Raw genomic sequence first — 16,658 nt, 5'->3', positions numbered from 1 at the left:
GGCAATTCTCCTGCCTCAGCCTCCTGAGTAGCTGGGATTACAGGCACGTGCCACCAGGCCCAGCTGATTTTTTGTATTTTTAGTAGAGACGGGGTTTCACCATGTTGACCAGGATGGTCTCGATCTCTTGACTTCGTGATCCACCTACCTCGGCCTCCCAAAGTGCTGGGATTACAGGCGTGAGCCACCGCGCCCGGCCCAAAGAGGCATCTTAAGCCATATTCTCACCGACTTCGAGCAAATGTGCAAGACTTCATGCCTGCCTATCTGTGAATGGATTTTACCCCTGGCTTTATTATTTTCCTGCCCTTACTTTACCTTTCACCCAAATTCAGTTAGTTGTTTATTTTATTGGGGTGGGGGATTGCTTAACAAGGCAAAAATAAATAGCTGGAGGAGAAAGTCAGGAATGGAACATATCTCAACTACTGCAATAAATTTAAAGACCTGTTCTTAAGTTCAAAAGATCATTTGGTAAGTAAAGAATAGAGAACACTCACCTAACAGCAGATTTTATGAAAATACAAAAATAACAGCCAGCGATTTATGCGCTTAGATATATATGGTCTAATATATGAGCTTATATATACTCTAAGACGTTTAGGTCATATATAAAACAGCATGAGGTAATAGAGATAGCTTCTAGCCTCCCACACTTCACTTAACATGGAATATAGTGGTAAGTTTCTTTTCTGTCTTCCCTGGCAGACAGTCCCTTGAGAGCAGGGACCACATCGTACTCACCTTTGTATCTACTCTACTTACTGCACTGCTTTTCAGGCATTCAGTGTTAAATGTATGAATGAGTAAATATAGATTATAAAAAATAAAGCCTCCCCTAATCTCAGACTGCAGCAGCAAAAGTACAATGCCCTGAATGCAGGAAATACGCACACAATGTACCATAAACTATTGCGCTTGGCCAAGTCTAGAGTTCTAAGCTTAGAGTAGATGCCAGCATATTTTTAAAGGGATACTGACAGACTGAAGCAGATCTGAAAGAGAGCAGTCGTCTGGCTGAATGGCTGAAAGTCATGTGGTTTGATGGAAAACAATGTGAGCCTACACAAAAAGATTCTTATAAGGGCTTTTGACAAACATCTGAAAGACAGTCTTGTGGAAGAAAGCATAGATTTGTCCTGTCTGATTCCAAATGGCAGAATCAGAGCTAGTGGATAGAAATTAAAAGGAAGATCGTTCTTCAGCATTTTGGGGTCCTCTGTGAAACAGTACACCCTGTATATGCAAGTAGAGAATTAGCTACTGCAGTTGAGTAGAGATGGGTGAAGTAGTTGAGTGGTTGGATTAGAAAATGTTTAATATTCCTTCTAAATCCAAGATGTCAAAACTTTATGCCTGTAGTAGTTGCAATGAACAAATAGATTCCATATGAACATGTAACAAGCCAGTCTCATTAATGTGCCACGTAACGATAGTTTACAGGTATTAACACGACTGGTAAGACTAAAGAGCTTTGTGTTAGTCATGAAAGTGTTTCTGGAGGCAATAGTTTTTAACTGAGCCTCATGGGTGGAAGAGAAGGGAATCACACAATTCCAGATCTGTGAAACAACTGAGAAAAGTGAAAGAAGTCTGGTTTGGCTGGAGTGGGTGGATGTAGTCATGGTCCCAGGACAGGACAGACCAGGTTGCTTTCATTGGGCTGGAGCTGATGGTTGTGTCTCCAGGGAATGGTATAGGGGGAGAGCACATGCTCCTGGAGGCCCATAGATGGGAATTCACCAGACAGTAGGGAGGGCTGAGAGACAAAGTAAGGAAAATCTATTACCACCCACAAGTGTTTGTGGCAGGATCTAGACTCCAGATGAGAGCCATGGTCTGGAGCTGGGGAAGCCGATCTGGGCCATGCCCTTTCATGGAATCCTGGCCACGGCTGCCAGTGTTAGTATCACTGGCTTGTCTGCACTGGGCCAGGGACATGGGGTGCATGCAGATGGGGAAGGCTAACTGGCACAGAGTTGGGCACACACGTAACAAATCAATTGGTGAAGATCTTCAAACGCTGGCCTTCGGAGCCCACAGGAAGGCTTTGACATCAACTCACAAGCTTTGGTTTCACGTAATTTCCAAAGCAGACTTCCAAATCAGCCCTGCATTTTTCCGCCTGCCACTTGTATCTCAAACATTTTCCCACTTGGCAGAACTACCTTGGCTCCCTCTGAGCAGACTGACGAGGAGGCTGGAATGTGTGTGAAGGAGCAGAAAGGGCAGCAGACAGTGAGCCATTCCTGGCTTCTGTAAAAGCACTCCTTAGCTTTCTGCCCTGTGTATACAAGATTCCATTGAGCGTTAATCTGGGATCATCTATCAAAAGACTTGAAAATTCAAAATACCAAAAGTTTTGCTTAGAGGTCAAATTTCAGAGTTTTGACTGTATTTGGCGTGTTTGCATTGAGAGTGAATGCCATGAGAAACTCAAGACATAGGCAGCGTTAGCCTTGAGGACGGACAGAATGCAGAGTATAAACAAACTACGTTGGAAAGGATTGGCAAAGAGGGTCAAGCTGAGCTGCTTATTCGTTTGAGGGTTGGAGGGTTGGGGGGTGGGGCGAGTCTCTGGTCCTCACCTATGGCTTACTCCTAAGAGGGCTTATGGCTCCTGTTGTTTGATTAAGGGCTCTGGTCTCTATACTTCTTACTTGAAGTCACCAGATCTCAATCACTACGGGATTTTAGCCACCCCATACCCATATTTCCATGTAGACGTTCCAGTATCGCAGGCAGTTAAATAGGATTAGGATGATTTTCAGGCTCTTGTTCCAAAACGCTCTCCCTTTCCAGTTTCTGCAGTGCCTTTCCAGTCCCATGGTTTTCCTTCCCCGTCTCTTGTGTAATAATGGAAAGAGTGAAAACAGCATCAGCTGGAAGATGCACAGAGGCTCTGCACTTGCTGTGTGACTTCTGCCTTAGCCTCCTTTCCATCCAATCAGATACCTCCAGGGATAGCTGTGGAGATTAATGTAAAAAAAAACATAAAATGTGAAGCCATGAAGGCTTCAGGTCCGGCACAGAGTAGGAGCTCAATGCTGTCTCCCTCTCTCCTTTTTCCTGTCCCTTGTCTTTTGCTGTCTTTGGTTCCCAGTAATCATCTGTTTATCTCATTCTGAAATAGTCTGAGTGGCGATCACAATTGATGACCAAATTAGGAGGAAGAAAAGGAGGTGAAAACTGAACACAAGTGCCATCTGTTTTTCTCATTTTTAAAGGCACTAGAGAGGGAGAGATATGGTGTCAGTCTTGGAAGATGCTTGCGATTTGGGCACTGTCTTCCTCTTTGATTCCACAGGACCTCATGCACTCACTGGAGAAGAGGACCATCTCTCTCAGTTGCATGTAATGGACAAGCCAGAGAGAGAACTAGCCATTTCTTGATGCAAATACAACAGCACTGTCTACCCCAGTGGTAATTCTTCTAACACTGGGACTAACTGATCGCAAAAAAGAATTCATTTAAAAAGTACAGGTTTCATAGCAATAGCAATACATTAGCATAAAACAAGGTACTAATGACATGCTAATGAGAAAATAATGTTACCTATTTGCTTTAAATATAATACTTTGGAAATACAAAATGACGGAAACATGGTGAGCAGGTGCATGAATTTACAGATAGTACTTGAACCATGAAATAAAACTTTAGGGGCCCTGTATATGCATACAGAAGACCAAATTGTTGATATGTGATCCTTCCTAGATCCCCTTATTAAAATACTGGCTGATTTTTTTGAAAAAACAAGGCTTTATTCTAAGTTGGCTTTTTTTTTTAATTAGGGAATAAAAATTCCTTTTTTAAAAAAATTGTAGGGCCAGGTGCGATGGGTCATGCCTGTAGTCCCACCAGACTGGGAGGCTAAGGCAGGAGGATCACTAGAAACCAGGAGTTTGCCATCAGCTGAGGAAGCAAAGCAGACCCCATCTCTACAAATCTTTTTTAAATTGGCCAGGTGTGATGATGTGCACCTGGAGTCCCAACTACTTGGGAGACTGAGGAAAGAGAATCACTTGAGCCCAGGAGCTGGAGTTTACAGTGAACTATGATTGCGTCACTGCAATCCAGCCTGGGTGACAGAGTGAGGCACCACCGTATTTTAAAAAAATAATAATAAGTTCAGTTATTGCTCTTCACTGCCAAAATTTTTTTTATTAACTATTACATATAGTCATAAATACAAACTTATGATCTTGATGTTTTCAGAACAAGACACCCTAGAACTTTCAACACATTCATTACTATGCAAAAAGGAGACAATATAAGTTTTATTGTTGTTACTGTTTTTTCTAGTAACCTGGCCTTGACACACTGCAGTCCTTCTCAGGAAAAATCATTCCACTTGCCTTTATGATAGAATGCAGCCAAGTCAGCAATGAAATGCAAGTTGGTATTGGGAATGGCTGATCTTTTATTTATTTATTTGTTTGTTTATTATTTATTTGAGATGGAGTCTCACTCTGTCGCCCAGGCTGGAGTGCAGTGGCGTGATCTCGGCTCACTGCAACCTCTGCCTCCCAGGTTCAAGCAATCTTTGTCTTAGCCTCCTGAGTAGCTGGGATTACAGGTGTCTGCCTCCATGCCTGGCTAATTTTTGTATTTTTAGTAGAGACGAGTTTTCGCCATCTTGGCCAGGCTGGTCTTGAACTCCTGACCTCGTGATCCATCTGCCTCGTCTTCCTAAAGTGCTGAGATTACAGGTGTGAGCTTTAAGTGCTATCCAAAGCTATAAAAAGCTATGTATTTTTTCTTACCTTTTCCTCACCTTTACTTGGTTTCCCAGAGCATATTCAATGATCCCAAATCTCACGCTGCACTCCATTTCTCTCTCTACCTTCCTTCCATTCTCTCCCAGTAAAAAAGTGCTAACTACCAAGTGTCTGGCTTGAACAAAAAGTTACAACTCGGATGTTCCCAATGTTGGACTGTCAAGCCGAAAGCATGTGCACAAAGCAGCTGGTACAAGCACCTCAGTCACATGGCCACCAGTGGGGACTGAGCTGGGCTCAGGAACCTTCCAGGCAACAACTTTGCAGTATCTTTCTCAGTCTTTCTCCATTCACATCCGCGCTTCTGCTGAGCCATTGTTTAGGTCTCAGATCCCTTTCACCTTCCACAAAGGATGCTATGAAACAGAAAAACCTGCTGCTCAAATCCCAAATAAGAATGGAAAGTGCACAATATGACCCAGGAGATCTCCTTTCCATTTCTGCTATGAAGCCAACCTGCAAACAAAGACATGCTGACTCTTGTATAACCATCCAAAGAGGCTGAGGATTATCAACTACTGTGAGATAGTAGTCAATTGTCACATGCTGTGCCCCAGAGATCTTTCTTAACTTGTTTATTTACATAGTGGGACGGTTACACAAGACGAGCTGCTTCTCAGAATCCGGCTAGCAACAATTCCCTCAGGGAAAGTTATTAAGGCTGACGGGCCTCGGAGAGCCAGAGTAAGAAGAATTGAAGCCCCAGTTTAAGTCCTGTTAAACTTTTAATTTGGAAATAATTTAGAAATAATTTCTCATTATTAGACTATAAATGCCCAGCCAGGCTATGTTTCAGTTTGAGTCAACTAAATGTAGAAGCAACTTGGTCCTATACTTTTTTATATAAGAATCTTATTCATTCAGCTCCAGGCTCCGAATTTGATAACATGTATTCTATGGACTTCTTCTCTTCATATCTAACAATATTAAAGAAGAAAAACAGGGAAAAATTATAATGACTCCCATATATATATATACTCAGATATAGCCAAATGGAATTACTAGCAGTTTGCTTAAACACACACTCTGGTTCGGGGTCCGCATACATAGGCACCTAGAGCCTCTTGCAAAGCCCTCCCCAGCTTCTGCCTATCAGAATTCCCCGCCCCCCATTTAAAAAAGCCTATCCAAATGTCTCTTTCTCTGGCTTGCAATCATCACCCAGTCAAAAATAATATTGCTCACCTGGCATTGTGTTTGAGTCGTTTTTGAGATACCTATGTGGCCTCATGTTAGAAGCTTTTGTATAATTTCTCAATGGATCCTTAGCAGGTTGGTGACAGTATCTTTGATATCTTTGCAACTTCTGCAATGATTCTTGTCTTTAATGATTCAACGTCTTAAATGTGATAGGCACTTTCTAAGTATTTTGCCTCTAGGTGATTAAAAATTGGAGAAGTAGAGAAATCAAAGAGGAACAGATGCTTAATAAGTACCACGTGTGTGCTTTGCCTCTGTGTCTTATCTGTGAGAGCCCTCCAATTCCCAACACGTGAGGGTCAGGAGGCTGTGCTGTATTTACTCCTGGTGTTAAAGCCCTTGAAGTTTATAAGTTAGTTTTTCACTGGAAAAGTTTTTATTTGAGTTGTTTCTTGATAATGAAGACTGGTAGTTTACACTCAGCTGTTGATGCTTGTTTGAAGTATTTTTTTTTAAGAGATTTATCAGGTCCATCTTTCACCTGGCTGCAGCTGCCTTGTAGAAAGCGAAGGCACTTTAACTTTGACAGCCTGAAAAGTTTCCTGCCCGTGGACTTGTTTGTCTCCTACTGTCTTTGCCGTTCCCTCTCTTTTTCTTTTAACTCTTTTAGTGAGGGCTGCTTTTGGGTGCTTCGTCAGCTCTGAGGCACGTCAAATACGTGTATTTTGCTTTCAGCATTGTGTGGGGGATCCTGGCGGCTGGAACTGCCCCTGGTCCGGGCTTCAGGCTGACTGCGAAAGTTCCTATTTTCCTCTCCTCCTCTCATTGGCTCCCGTGATCACATGAGGGCGGGGGGGTTGGAATTCTGAGTTGTGGCTTTGGCACTCCTTTTTCTTTTTAAAAATCGCTGGGTCTGTTGAGCTGTCCTGGGCTGGGTGCCTTGCTCTTTGACTGAGACTGGAGACAGACGGAAACAGCCACAGGCAGACTGAGGTGGCAACAGGAAATCTGCCGAGATGTTCAGTCAGGTGCCCAGGACCCCAGCCTCAGGCTGCTACTACCTAAATTCCATGACACCTGAGGGCCAGGAGATGTACTTGCGATTTGATCAGACTACGAGACGCTCTCCTTACAGGATGAGCCGGATTCTAGCACGCCATCAGCTAGTGACTAAAATCCAACAAGGTGAGTGGCCGACAGTGGAAGGCTGTTGTTGCTCATTCTGATTTCTGTTGGCTCTGTTTCATGCTAACCCAGTTTTTTTTTTTTTTAATTATTGTTTTCACTTTATAACATATGGATTTCTATGCCACACTACCCATAACTTTGAAAAATAACTTTAGGCTGCAGTTTTCACAAACAGGGACAGCCCTCAGCTGCCACATAGCTCAACATAAAGTGCACAGAAAACTTCATGGTGGGAGAGTGAATCATAAATTCCAAAACTTACATGTGTCTACAGAACAGATGAGAATGGTTACTCAGTGTGTATCTTAGGAGCTTTTCTGCAATTTCCTCACACTCCGTCACATTTAGAATGTGGACACTTGTTTATTTCCTTAGGGAGGGGGCAGGGGACTAATGTCCACCCTGTCGGGAGTATTTGGAACATCCTTAGTGAAGAGGAGGAAAGTAAGAATTCTGTTCCGAAGGCCACCAGACTAAGCACTAGAATCGCATTCTCTTCCTGTTTGTACGTTTGTGTCAGCAGTTGCCAAAGATGTGTTGATATTGTTTTTCTGGTAAAGAATTAAGGTGTTTGTTTATCTCAAAACAAATCCTATGACCTGCATGCAAAACTCCAGCTTCCTAAGGCAAAGAGAAGAGAATATTGGTTATAAGCTGCTTGATTTTCTTTTTATTCTCAGCCCCCCCAAAATACCAGCCTGGAAGTCTAGACATTACTAAAATTTACCAGTCTCCAAGAAAAAAAAAAATTTTTTTAAACCTGATCCTTATACGGTATATCAGGAGAAAGTAGAAAGATGAACATTCCTAAGAGGTTCCTAACACACGTCTACAGTCCGTTAATGATCACCGCCCCCCCAGACTAAAATAAAAGAAATTATTATATCGGTGCTACATAACTTACCCAGGAATTTCTACAGCCATTATAAAAATACAGTTTCCATTTAAATAAATGAGTTTAAGATTATATTGAATATTAGAGAGGAAGTTGGGGTTTGTAATCATGAAAATCTTATTGTAATGTTTCCAAAAAGAACAATATGTATTCTAGTGAGCAGCATTTGATGAGATTGTTTCCTTGGAAATTAGGATTTGTTTGTAAAGGCTCAGGAACTAGTTATGTGTGAAGGATGCTGGTCCTACATGCTGGTCTGATTTCAGGAAGGATATTATGTCATTCCATAAACTCTGTGTGCAGGTCTTGATTGAATAGAAACAAAAGTAATTATTTCCCTGTGGCTTGATTTAAAAATACTTTAGGCTTAGAATAAAAACCATCTCCACTTTGCTTTTAGAAATTTCTGGCGATGGTGCTTTTCCAAATGCCATCATCTTTATGAACACTGGGGCTTAATAATGCTCTGTCATCTACAATATATAAATGTTCCTCAGCTTGCATATCATATTAGAAATATTGCATAGAGGCCAGGCGTGGTGGCTCATGCCTGCAATCCCAACACTTTGGGAGGCCGATAGGGGCATATCACCTGAGGTCGGGAGTTCAAGACCAGCCTGGCCAGCATGGGAAAGCTCCGTCTCTACTAAAAATACAAAATTAGCCAGGTGTGGTGGCACATGCCTGTAATCCCAGCTACTCGGGAGGCTGAGGTAGGAGAATCATCTGAACCCAGGAGGCGGGAGTTGCAGTGAGCCAAGATCACACCACTGCACTTCAGCCTGGATGACAGAGTGAGACTCTGTCTCAAAAAAAAAAGAAAAGAAAGGAACCACAAACAGACACTGGGGCCTACCTGAGGGTTGAGGATGGGAGGAAAAGGGAGTGAAAGGATGGAAAAAAAAAAAAAAAAGAAATATTGCATAGAACTAGCTGAAATTACTTTGCAAACCTCCTTAGATGTATTTACATTAATTGATTTTATTTAACTATTATTTATGTCCTTTTGGAATGAGGGTTATTTTTCCATCCGGGATTTGAAGTTGTGAACACATACACTTAGATCACACCACTGCATTCCAGCCTGGGTGAGAGTAAGATCCTGTCTCAAAAACAAAAAGAAAACAAAGCTGTTAGTAAAATAACTTGTCATCCTGTGTTACTAGTAACTTGAGACATACGGGTGCCCTCAGTTTATGTTTCATTTTTGTCTAATTAGAAAATTTGAGGGTTCCCTCCTTTTTATACTGGGCTATGGAGTGTTTGCAGTCAATGAATACCTAACACTTAAAAATGACTGTTAAGATCACAGGGAAGCAATAAAGATTTTCAACAGAGTGGTGATTCAGAAATCATTATCTGTTAACATTATGCAACTCTTTAGTAAGACAATGAGAAAGCAATGCAAAACAATTTTATTGAGTTTACTGTATTAGATGGTTTACTGTAATAGCAGAGAATGTGGATTAAACAGTTACAGCATACCAAAATCATATACTTACTTTTTTTATTATATCCATTTTACAGATGAGAAAACAGATGCACAAAGGGTTCAAGTAACTTGTCCAAGGTCACACAGTAGGAACTGGTACTTGAATACAGCTTGACAGTCCATGCTTTGCAATATATGAGACTATTTTTTAGTTTTTATAATAAGTGCTAAAGTACTGAACATATGGTTGAGCTTTGTATTACATAATATACTAGAGACTCTTAGATTTGCTACTCGGGATACAGTATTGCACCATATTATAGGATCAGAATTGGTCACTCATTATTATTATAATGAAGACCATTATAATATAATTATAAATTATATAATTTTAAATTTTATAAATTATATAATTTATAATTTTATAAATTATATAATTTATAAAATAAAAAAATAAAATAAAAATAAAATTTCCTATCAGATTATATTTCTCTAGTGGAAGCAAAGTGCTAAACCTTTTAGTCTCTTTAAACAGTTACTACCCAATAACACAGGATGTCAAGTTATTTTACTAACAGCTTTGTTTTCTTTCTGAGACAGAGTCTTACTCTGTTACCCAGGCTGGAATGCAGTGGTGTGATCATAGTTCACTGCTGCCTTGACCTCCTGGGCTCAAGTTATCCTCCCACCTCAGCCTCCTGAGTAGCTGAGACTACAGGCGTGTGCCACCTTGCCTGGCTAATTTTTTAATGTTTTCTAGAGACAGGGTCTCACTATATTGCTCAGGCTGGTCTCAAACTCCTGGGCTCAAGTGATCCTCCCACCTCAGGCTCCCAAAGTGCTGGGACTACAAGTGTGAGCCACTGTGCCCTGGCACCAACAGCTTTTAATCATTCCATTAATTATGTGCAAATAAAATTAATGACAGCATTGTTTTCTGTAGTTTACAGGTTAGTATCTTGAAGTGACAGCTACATCACTAATATTGTTTGCATTACTCTGCTTTAGATCTTGAAAATTTAGCATTATGTTAATTTGATTTGAGGCATCATTACGTATAATTTCTCTTGGTTCTTGGGAACAGTGGAAACACATAAGTTGCTCCCCACTGACCTTATTATAGTGAGATAATCATTGAATGGAGTGCACATGATTCAATAGCAGATACACTCATGGGGAGGAAAAACAAGGAGGAGAAATAAAGGAATCTTTGATGATGCATAGGATCAGAATTCATTACCCAAACCCAGGATGAATCTAAACTTGCTCATCTCAGGGTACACATCAAAAAGTACATGCATCATGTCTGTAGCCTGTTTTTTTAGCTCTGGGATTGCAAATCCAGTTCAAAAGAGTGGAGATGTTTAAAAGAGAGTGTTGTTTTGCAGAGTGAAAGTTTATCATAAGTCATACTGCCCATAATCCCTACCCCACATTCTTGCTTGAATCAATAGGGAAATTGTTGTAGAGAGAGAGAATGGAAATAATAATGGTCCTTATTTCCCTCACTGACTGGCACTTGGGAGTGGATAGAAGAGAGGATGCTGGGGGTGGAGGAAGACCATGTTAGGCCAAGGAGGGGTGGATTGGATTTTTTTCTCATTCTTTTATTGTGGCAAAATGCATACTATATTAATTGTTGCCCTCTTGACCATTTTTAAATGGATAGTTCAGTGGTATTAAATACATTCATAATTCATAATGTGCAACCATGACCACCATCCATTGCCAGAGCTCTTTTCACCTTGCAAAACTGAAACTCCATACCCATTAAACAAGAATTCCTCATTCCTCCTCCTCTCAGTCTCTGGCACCCACCATTCAACTTTCTGTCTCCATGAATTTGACTACTTTAAGTACCTCATATAAGTGAAATCGTAGTGATTTACTTTGTGTGACTGGCTTATTTCACCTTGTACAGTGTCTTTGAGGTTCATCCATGTTTTAGCACATGGCAGGATTTCCTTTTTTTTTTTTTTAAGGCTGGATAATATTCCATTGTATATGGTTAGTAGCCATCTTAATAAGTATGAGGGGAGAATTGGATTTCTATGTTATTATTTGATGGCTATGATTTATTGGGTACAGATGTACCATGTTTAAAGTTTACATGTACACACACACACACACACACACACACACACACGTGCTGTTTGGAAAACCCGAATGTAAGCAGATACATAAATGTGATTACTTGCTTTTTGAAAGAATTTATCACGCTGTTAAACTTTTTATTTTATTTTAAATGCTTAGAAAGCAGCATAATCCAGATTGCAGTCAAGTCTGCTGACACAGGATAAGGAGACAGGGATCGAAGCTCTGTGTAGATGCTCCTTCACTCATTTACAGCGTCAAGTTCCAGAGCTTCACTGGACCTTTGGTTTTTGATGAGAAAATGAAGTAGATGGACTATGATTGCTCAAGTTTATTCTGTTTCTCATGTTCTGGAACTCTCTCTGTGGTTAAGTCATAAACTCTTCGAACAGGAATGTAAAAAGCAGGGGAACGTAAACCTAACATAGTAGAACCTAAAAAGGCAACAGAGCGGCTTTAGTATGTAGAATATATCAGTGGCTTACAATTGTTCTACAGTTTGTCCAGGAAATGGTAAAGTGGAAATTAGGCTTTTGTTCTACCTCTGCCACTAATTTATTGTGTGATCTGAGAGAAATCACAACTTCTCTAGACCTTTTCCCCTTCTTCCATTAAATAATGGGGCTGGATTAAAGAACCTCTGAAGTCATCATCTCTAAAATTCTAAGATTCTGCAATTGCAGGTATTACCTTAAGACAAAGGCAGTGCTTATTTACATTTTTCTTATTACATGATTCAGCATATACCTGGACATGCTTCCTTGACACCTGGGTAGTGCTTTTATTATCAATGTCATAGGAATGTAAGGAAGCTCAGGCTTGTGGACTATTTAAGTGTCAGTATAACTATAATTATACAGAAACTTGCAAACATCTTTCTTTCTCCAAAGTCCAGGCCTGTAAAGTGGCGTTGTCTTAATGTCTGACCTATAGCAAGGACGGCAGGAACTGGAGAAAGTTTGTGTTGTGTGCCTCTTACCTCAAAATGCAACCTCTTTCTTTTCTTGATACAAAATGTAGAATGTAGAAAGTTTCACTACCAGGGAAAGTAGTGAAAGTTAGACTCTTGTTTGGGTTGCCATTCTATCTGAGGCTATTTTTAAGTAGATACGGCACCTGATTTGAATTCAACTACAGTGGAATATACTGCCTTTAAAAAATTTCCCCAGGGAATGCAAATGGGCAGGAGTGATGTATTCCCCCTCCTTACTCTGTCCAAAGGCATCTTGGGAATTTGCCCAACCTAAGTGGTGAACATGGCCCATCCCCATGGCCCAAACCCCCAGCAACTGGGTAGTGTAAGCCTAATTTAAACAATCATTTGTTCTTTTGGAATTGCACTTTCTCTATGTTTAGTACTTTCTTACCCGACTACTTTCAAACCTGGAGGGTGAATGCACTGGCAGAAAGACAGATGGAACACAGGAAGCAGGCTGAGAATGCATCAGTCATGTATTGCTCAAGTTCTATTTGTTGTTTTTTAAGAGTGGCAACTGTCATAAATTCACATTTCATGAATCAGAGCCTCTTTCTACTCAGTGCTGGTGATTGGAAGGTCTGTACAGAAAGAATACTGTTTAACCAAAGTTACAGGAAAATCTGCTAAATGCATTAACTAACTTTGAGTAACATTTTAAAAATTACTACGTAATGAAACTATAAGAAGTCAAGAAATGAGTACTGGGAGGAAATTAACAAAAGGACAATATGCTTGTAAACGTATAAAACTAGACAGTTTAACTTTAACCAGATTGTAGGTTCAGTGGCTACACATCATTGCTTTGTAGCTCACTATCCCAGATAGAGGCAGGCAGTTGCCAAATTTGGATTCTGCAACTTTAGCTTAAGTGAATAAAGATTTGTTTTTTGGTTGTTTTTTTTGTTTTGTTTTGTTTTTAATGTCTTTCCCTCTCCCACTCTCCCCAGTCATCACTGTGTTAGTTCTTAGCAAATTTTGGACAGTCGTCAACTCTTAAAATGCAAAATTCCTCATTTCATTAGCAAAGTAATCATGGACACAGATAGCAACGGAAGTTAGAAAAAAACAGTCACCACTAGTGGTCTTAGCAGTATCAATTGATGACCCAAAAGAGATTTCCAAAGAGAGCAAATGATAAGTGGGTTTTGGCGACACTCTTATATAAAGGGGCATAAATAGATGGAGATTTTAGTGGAGAGAGGTCATTAACAAGGATACACACTTTCTCTGTGTTTCATTAGCAATGACAACAGGGTGGTGAGGAAATCAAGAAGACCCAAGAAGATAGGAGAACCTGATCACGAATTGCACTGTAGATATTTGAATGAAATAAGGATCATATAAAAAATATTTTCTGTCTCCCTAGGAGCAATTGAAATATGATTTTGGTATGGGGAAAGATACTATATATTAATTTGCATTCCATCTCATTATCTAAAGGATTTAAGGTCATTTATAGAAGAATATAAAACTAAAGATTGCAGAAAGACAAATCCAATGAAAAGAGAAATGCTGGCCAATTAATGAGGTAAAACTAAGAAGATATATTACATGGGAAATATAAAACAATAAGTCCTTGACTAATTATCAATAATGGGCTGCAAATTTGGCTTGGGCTTCCCTGATCTAAGCAAAGAGGAAAACACAACCAAGGGAAGATTTTCCCTGTTCATAAGGTAAAAACTTACCAGCCATGCTTTTCCTGGGACTTGCTCTTTGTGAGAATTTTCTCCCAAGAACTTGACATATGAGAGGAATTTCTCACACAAATCCCATAAAGGGAACGCTGCAAGCTACAGTGAATGGTGCCTTCGACCATTCCTACTATGAATTCGGTAGTGAGTCTCATTTCCTATAACATCCTGCAGTGGAAGTGGGGGCATCACAATAAATTATAGTCCAGTAGAAAATATTTAGGCATGGGTGGGTGGGTAAAAACAAGAGGTCAGGTATGCAGTCTTCAGATTCTGTCTTAATCTACAAATAGCGTAGAGATTATCCACAGGCAATTTCTATGGGTCGGCTTCACAGAGCACTAGTCCCATTAGACAGAGATTCAAGGCAGAAAACGTTTCTGTGGTTAAGTCATTTTTGGAAATGCTGCATTCCCTTTCCCTTGGAAATTCAGGCTTATGAAAGGCTCAGGAAAATCTTGTACAATAACTTTGTTTAAACTGGTATATTTCATCCTGAAACCACTTTTCACAGGATACTGGGAAGTCACATATTGCAAAACCAACTTTCCCTAGGGGACACATTTTGGAAATGCTGGCCTAGGAGCGTATGTGGCCTGTGCTTCCTTCAGATAATTCTCTCTGAATATAATTCTTGCACCAATTGGGCAGTAGATACTTTGAAGTTGTGTGTTGGAGAGTAACATTAAGTATTGTATGTTTTCTAAAAAGGCCAGCCACAAATACTTTAAAAGTCAACTGAGTAAAGGCAAGATGACCATCTTTTTGTGAAAATTAACAATTACACAAAGATTCTAACTTGGGCAGGCAGACCCTGTACATTTGTTGAACAGAAAGCTGAGTCAGTATATGGGCAGAGTTGATCATTATAACACCAAGAATACAACCAGTCCTCAAAAACCTCTACAAGATAGGTACTGTTGGGCCAGAAGCAAGAAATTATTGCCTTCTAGCTCTGGCTTTGTATTACTACAATATAGTTGAAGTCCTGGGTGAGGTCCAACTGGGTCTAACATTACTGTAGCCAATTCAAGTTATTCCATTACTGCTGGGAAGTGGAGTCACTGCCTCACAGGAAGGAAGCAGGAAACTCTTCAGGAGTCTCAGATTCTCCTTTGCCATAGGTGACATGAGATATGGACTCACTGAAGCTCAGGCACTGATGGGTGGCTCTGAGGATTTCTGAATTCATGGTCCAATTATATCTTTGGTTATATAAAGGCTCTCCTAGAAAGAAGTGAATGAAGTACAATTGTGTAGATAATTCTAATTAGTAAAATCTGCTTGATTTAGTTATAGAGGCAACTTATCAATTTCCAGGAAGTCTACAAATATATTCTTAAGATGTTTTTCCTCCACTGGCAAAGAGATACACATTAGATTTCACATTATGAATGATGCTTCTGGAGAGAAATTCACACAATATCCAAAAGCTCCAACAGAATGCATAGGGAATTACCACATTGCCTAGCCCAAACCACCACACTGTGAGGTCACACAAGACCGTGGTGGTCATTCTGGACTGGTACAGTCTAGGGCAGGACCAAGTACCATGAAAATTTATATACTACTGTTTGAAAAGACATTTACATTCTTTTTTTTTTTTTAATTTTAGAAGCTTAGGATCTAAGGGCATCTAAATGAAGAACTTGGAAAATAACTTCAAATTACAGAAAATGCTAATGCTGTTAGCAAAAGAAAATCAATAGAAATAGATTTACAATGTCTGGCTAGACTGTCAAATGATTTTCCACACACAGTGTAGGAATCCTGAGAATTTTAAAGGTCTGACAGAGGCAGAGCTGACTAAAATACAAATGATTTGTGTTGCTTTGCCTCTCTAACAGTTGGATAAAACACAAGGGTGAAACAGAGTAGAGAGATTGGAAAGGAACTTGGCAGTCACCAAGTACCTAATTTACATGTCAGGATTTCAAGCTGAAGTAGGCATTCTCTCCCTGCATTCCAACTCTCCGCTTCCTGCTTAATTCTGAAAATCATACATATGGATGGCAGGAACCTTCGATTAGTATTCAGTCTCTATGAGTGAACAGTAGCATTTCACATACATTTATATTCACCAAGTGACACACTGGATACAAAAAGTATATATAGTCATAAAATCACGTTTTCCTCTGAGAGTTATACTGTCCTGAAATCATGTATAATATTTAAAATTACTATAAGAAATAAGAACAATTCACAAATCCTGCAGTAATGATATTCCAACCATTCTCACTCAAGTAGACTGGAGTTCTTATTTGAGAAAATTAAAGAATCTTCTCCAGATGCTTTGAGGGACACAACACATTTCCCCTTAAATGCATTTCTCAACATACGGAGTGAAATCCATTGCAAGGCCCTTACTGTCTGGACTTATGTAAACCCATGCATTATGTTTAACAGGTTCTTAGTCATCAAACCACCTTCATTTTTGCCATTAGTCTCTTTCAGATG

At 39.9% G+C, this 16,658-nt stretch overlaps 1 protein-coding gene across 6 annotated transcripts in view; it reads left to right on the top strand.

The window, feature by feature from the left end:
* Nucleotides 1–16,658, top strand: part of STARD13 (StAR related lipid transfer domain containing 13) — a 252,688-nt gene that overhangs the window by 58,710 nt on the left and 177,320 nt on the right. For 2 of the 6 annotated variants that reach the window (XM_032294851.1, XM_032294852.1), the window contains exon 1: nt 7,051–7,104. The exons of 1 other annotated variant lie outside the window; for it this stretch is intronic. Coding sequence is in view for 3 of the 5 variants with exons in the window: in XM_032294849.1 (XP_032150740.1) it covers nt 6,936–7,104 (169 nt within the window). In the remaining 2 variants the exon portion in view is untranslated. Of the gene's footprint in view, nt 1–4,680; nt 7,105–16,658 lie in introns of those variants that run through there. 3 more of the 6 variants (XM_032294849.1, XM_032294848.1, XM_032294844.1) reach the window with 3 other exon arrangements.

Source organism: Sapajus apella, unplaced genomic scaffold (assembly GCF_009761245.1).
Source record: "Sapajus apella isolate SASKATOON/1434 unplaced genomic scaffold, GSC_monkey_1.0 scaffold32, whole genome shotgun sequence".
NCBI lineage: Eukaryota > Metazoa > Chordata > Mammalia > Primates > Cebidae > Sapajus > Sapajus apella.
This window is presented reverse-complemented; position numbering and strand designations above follow the sequence as displayed.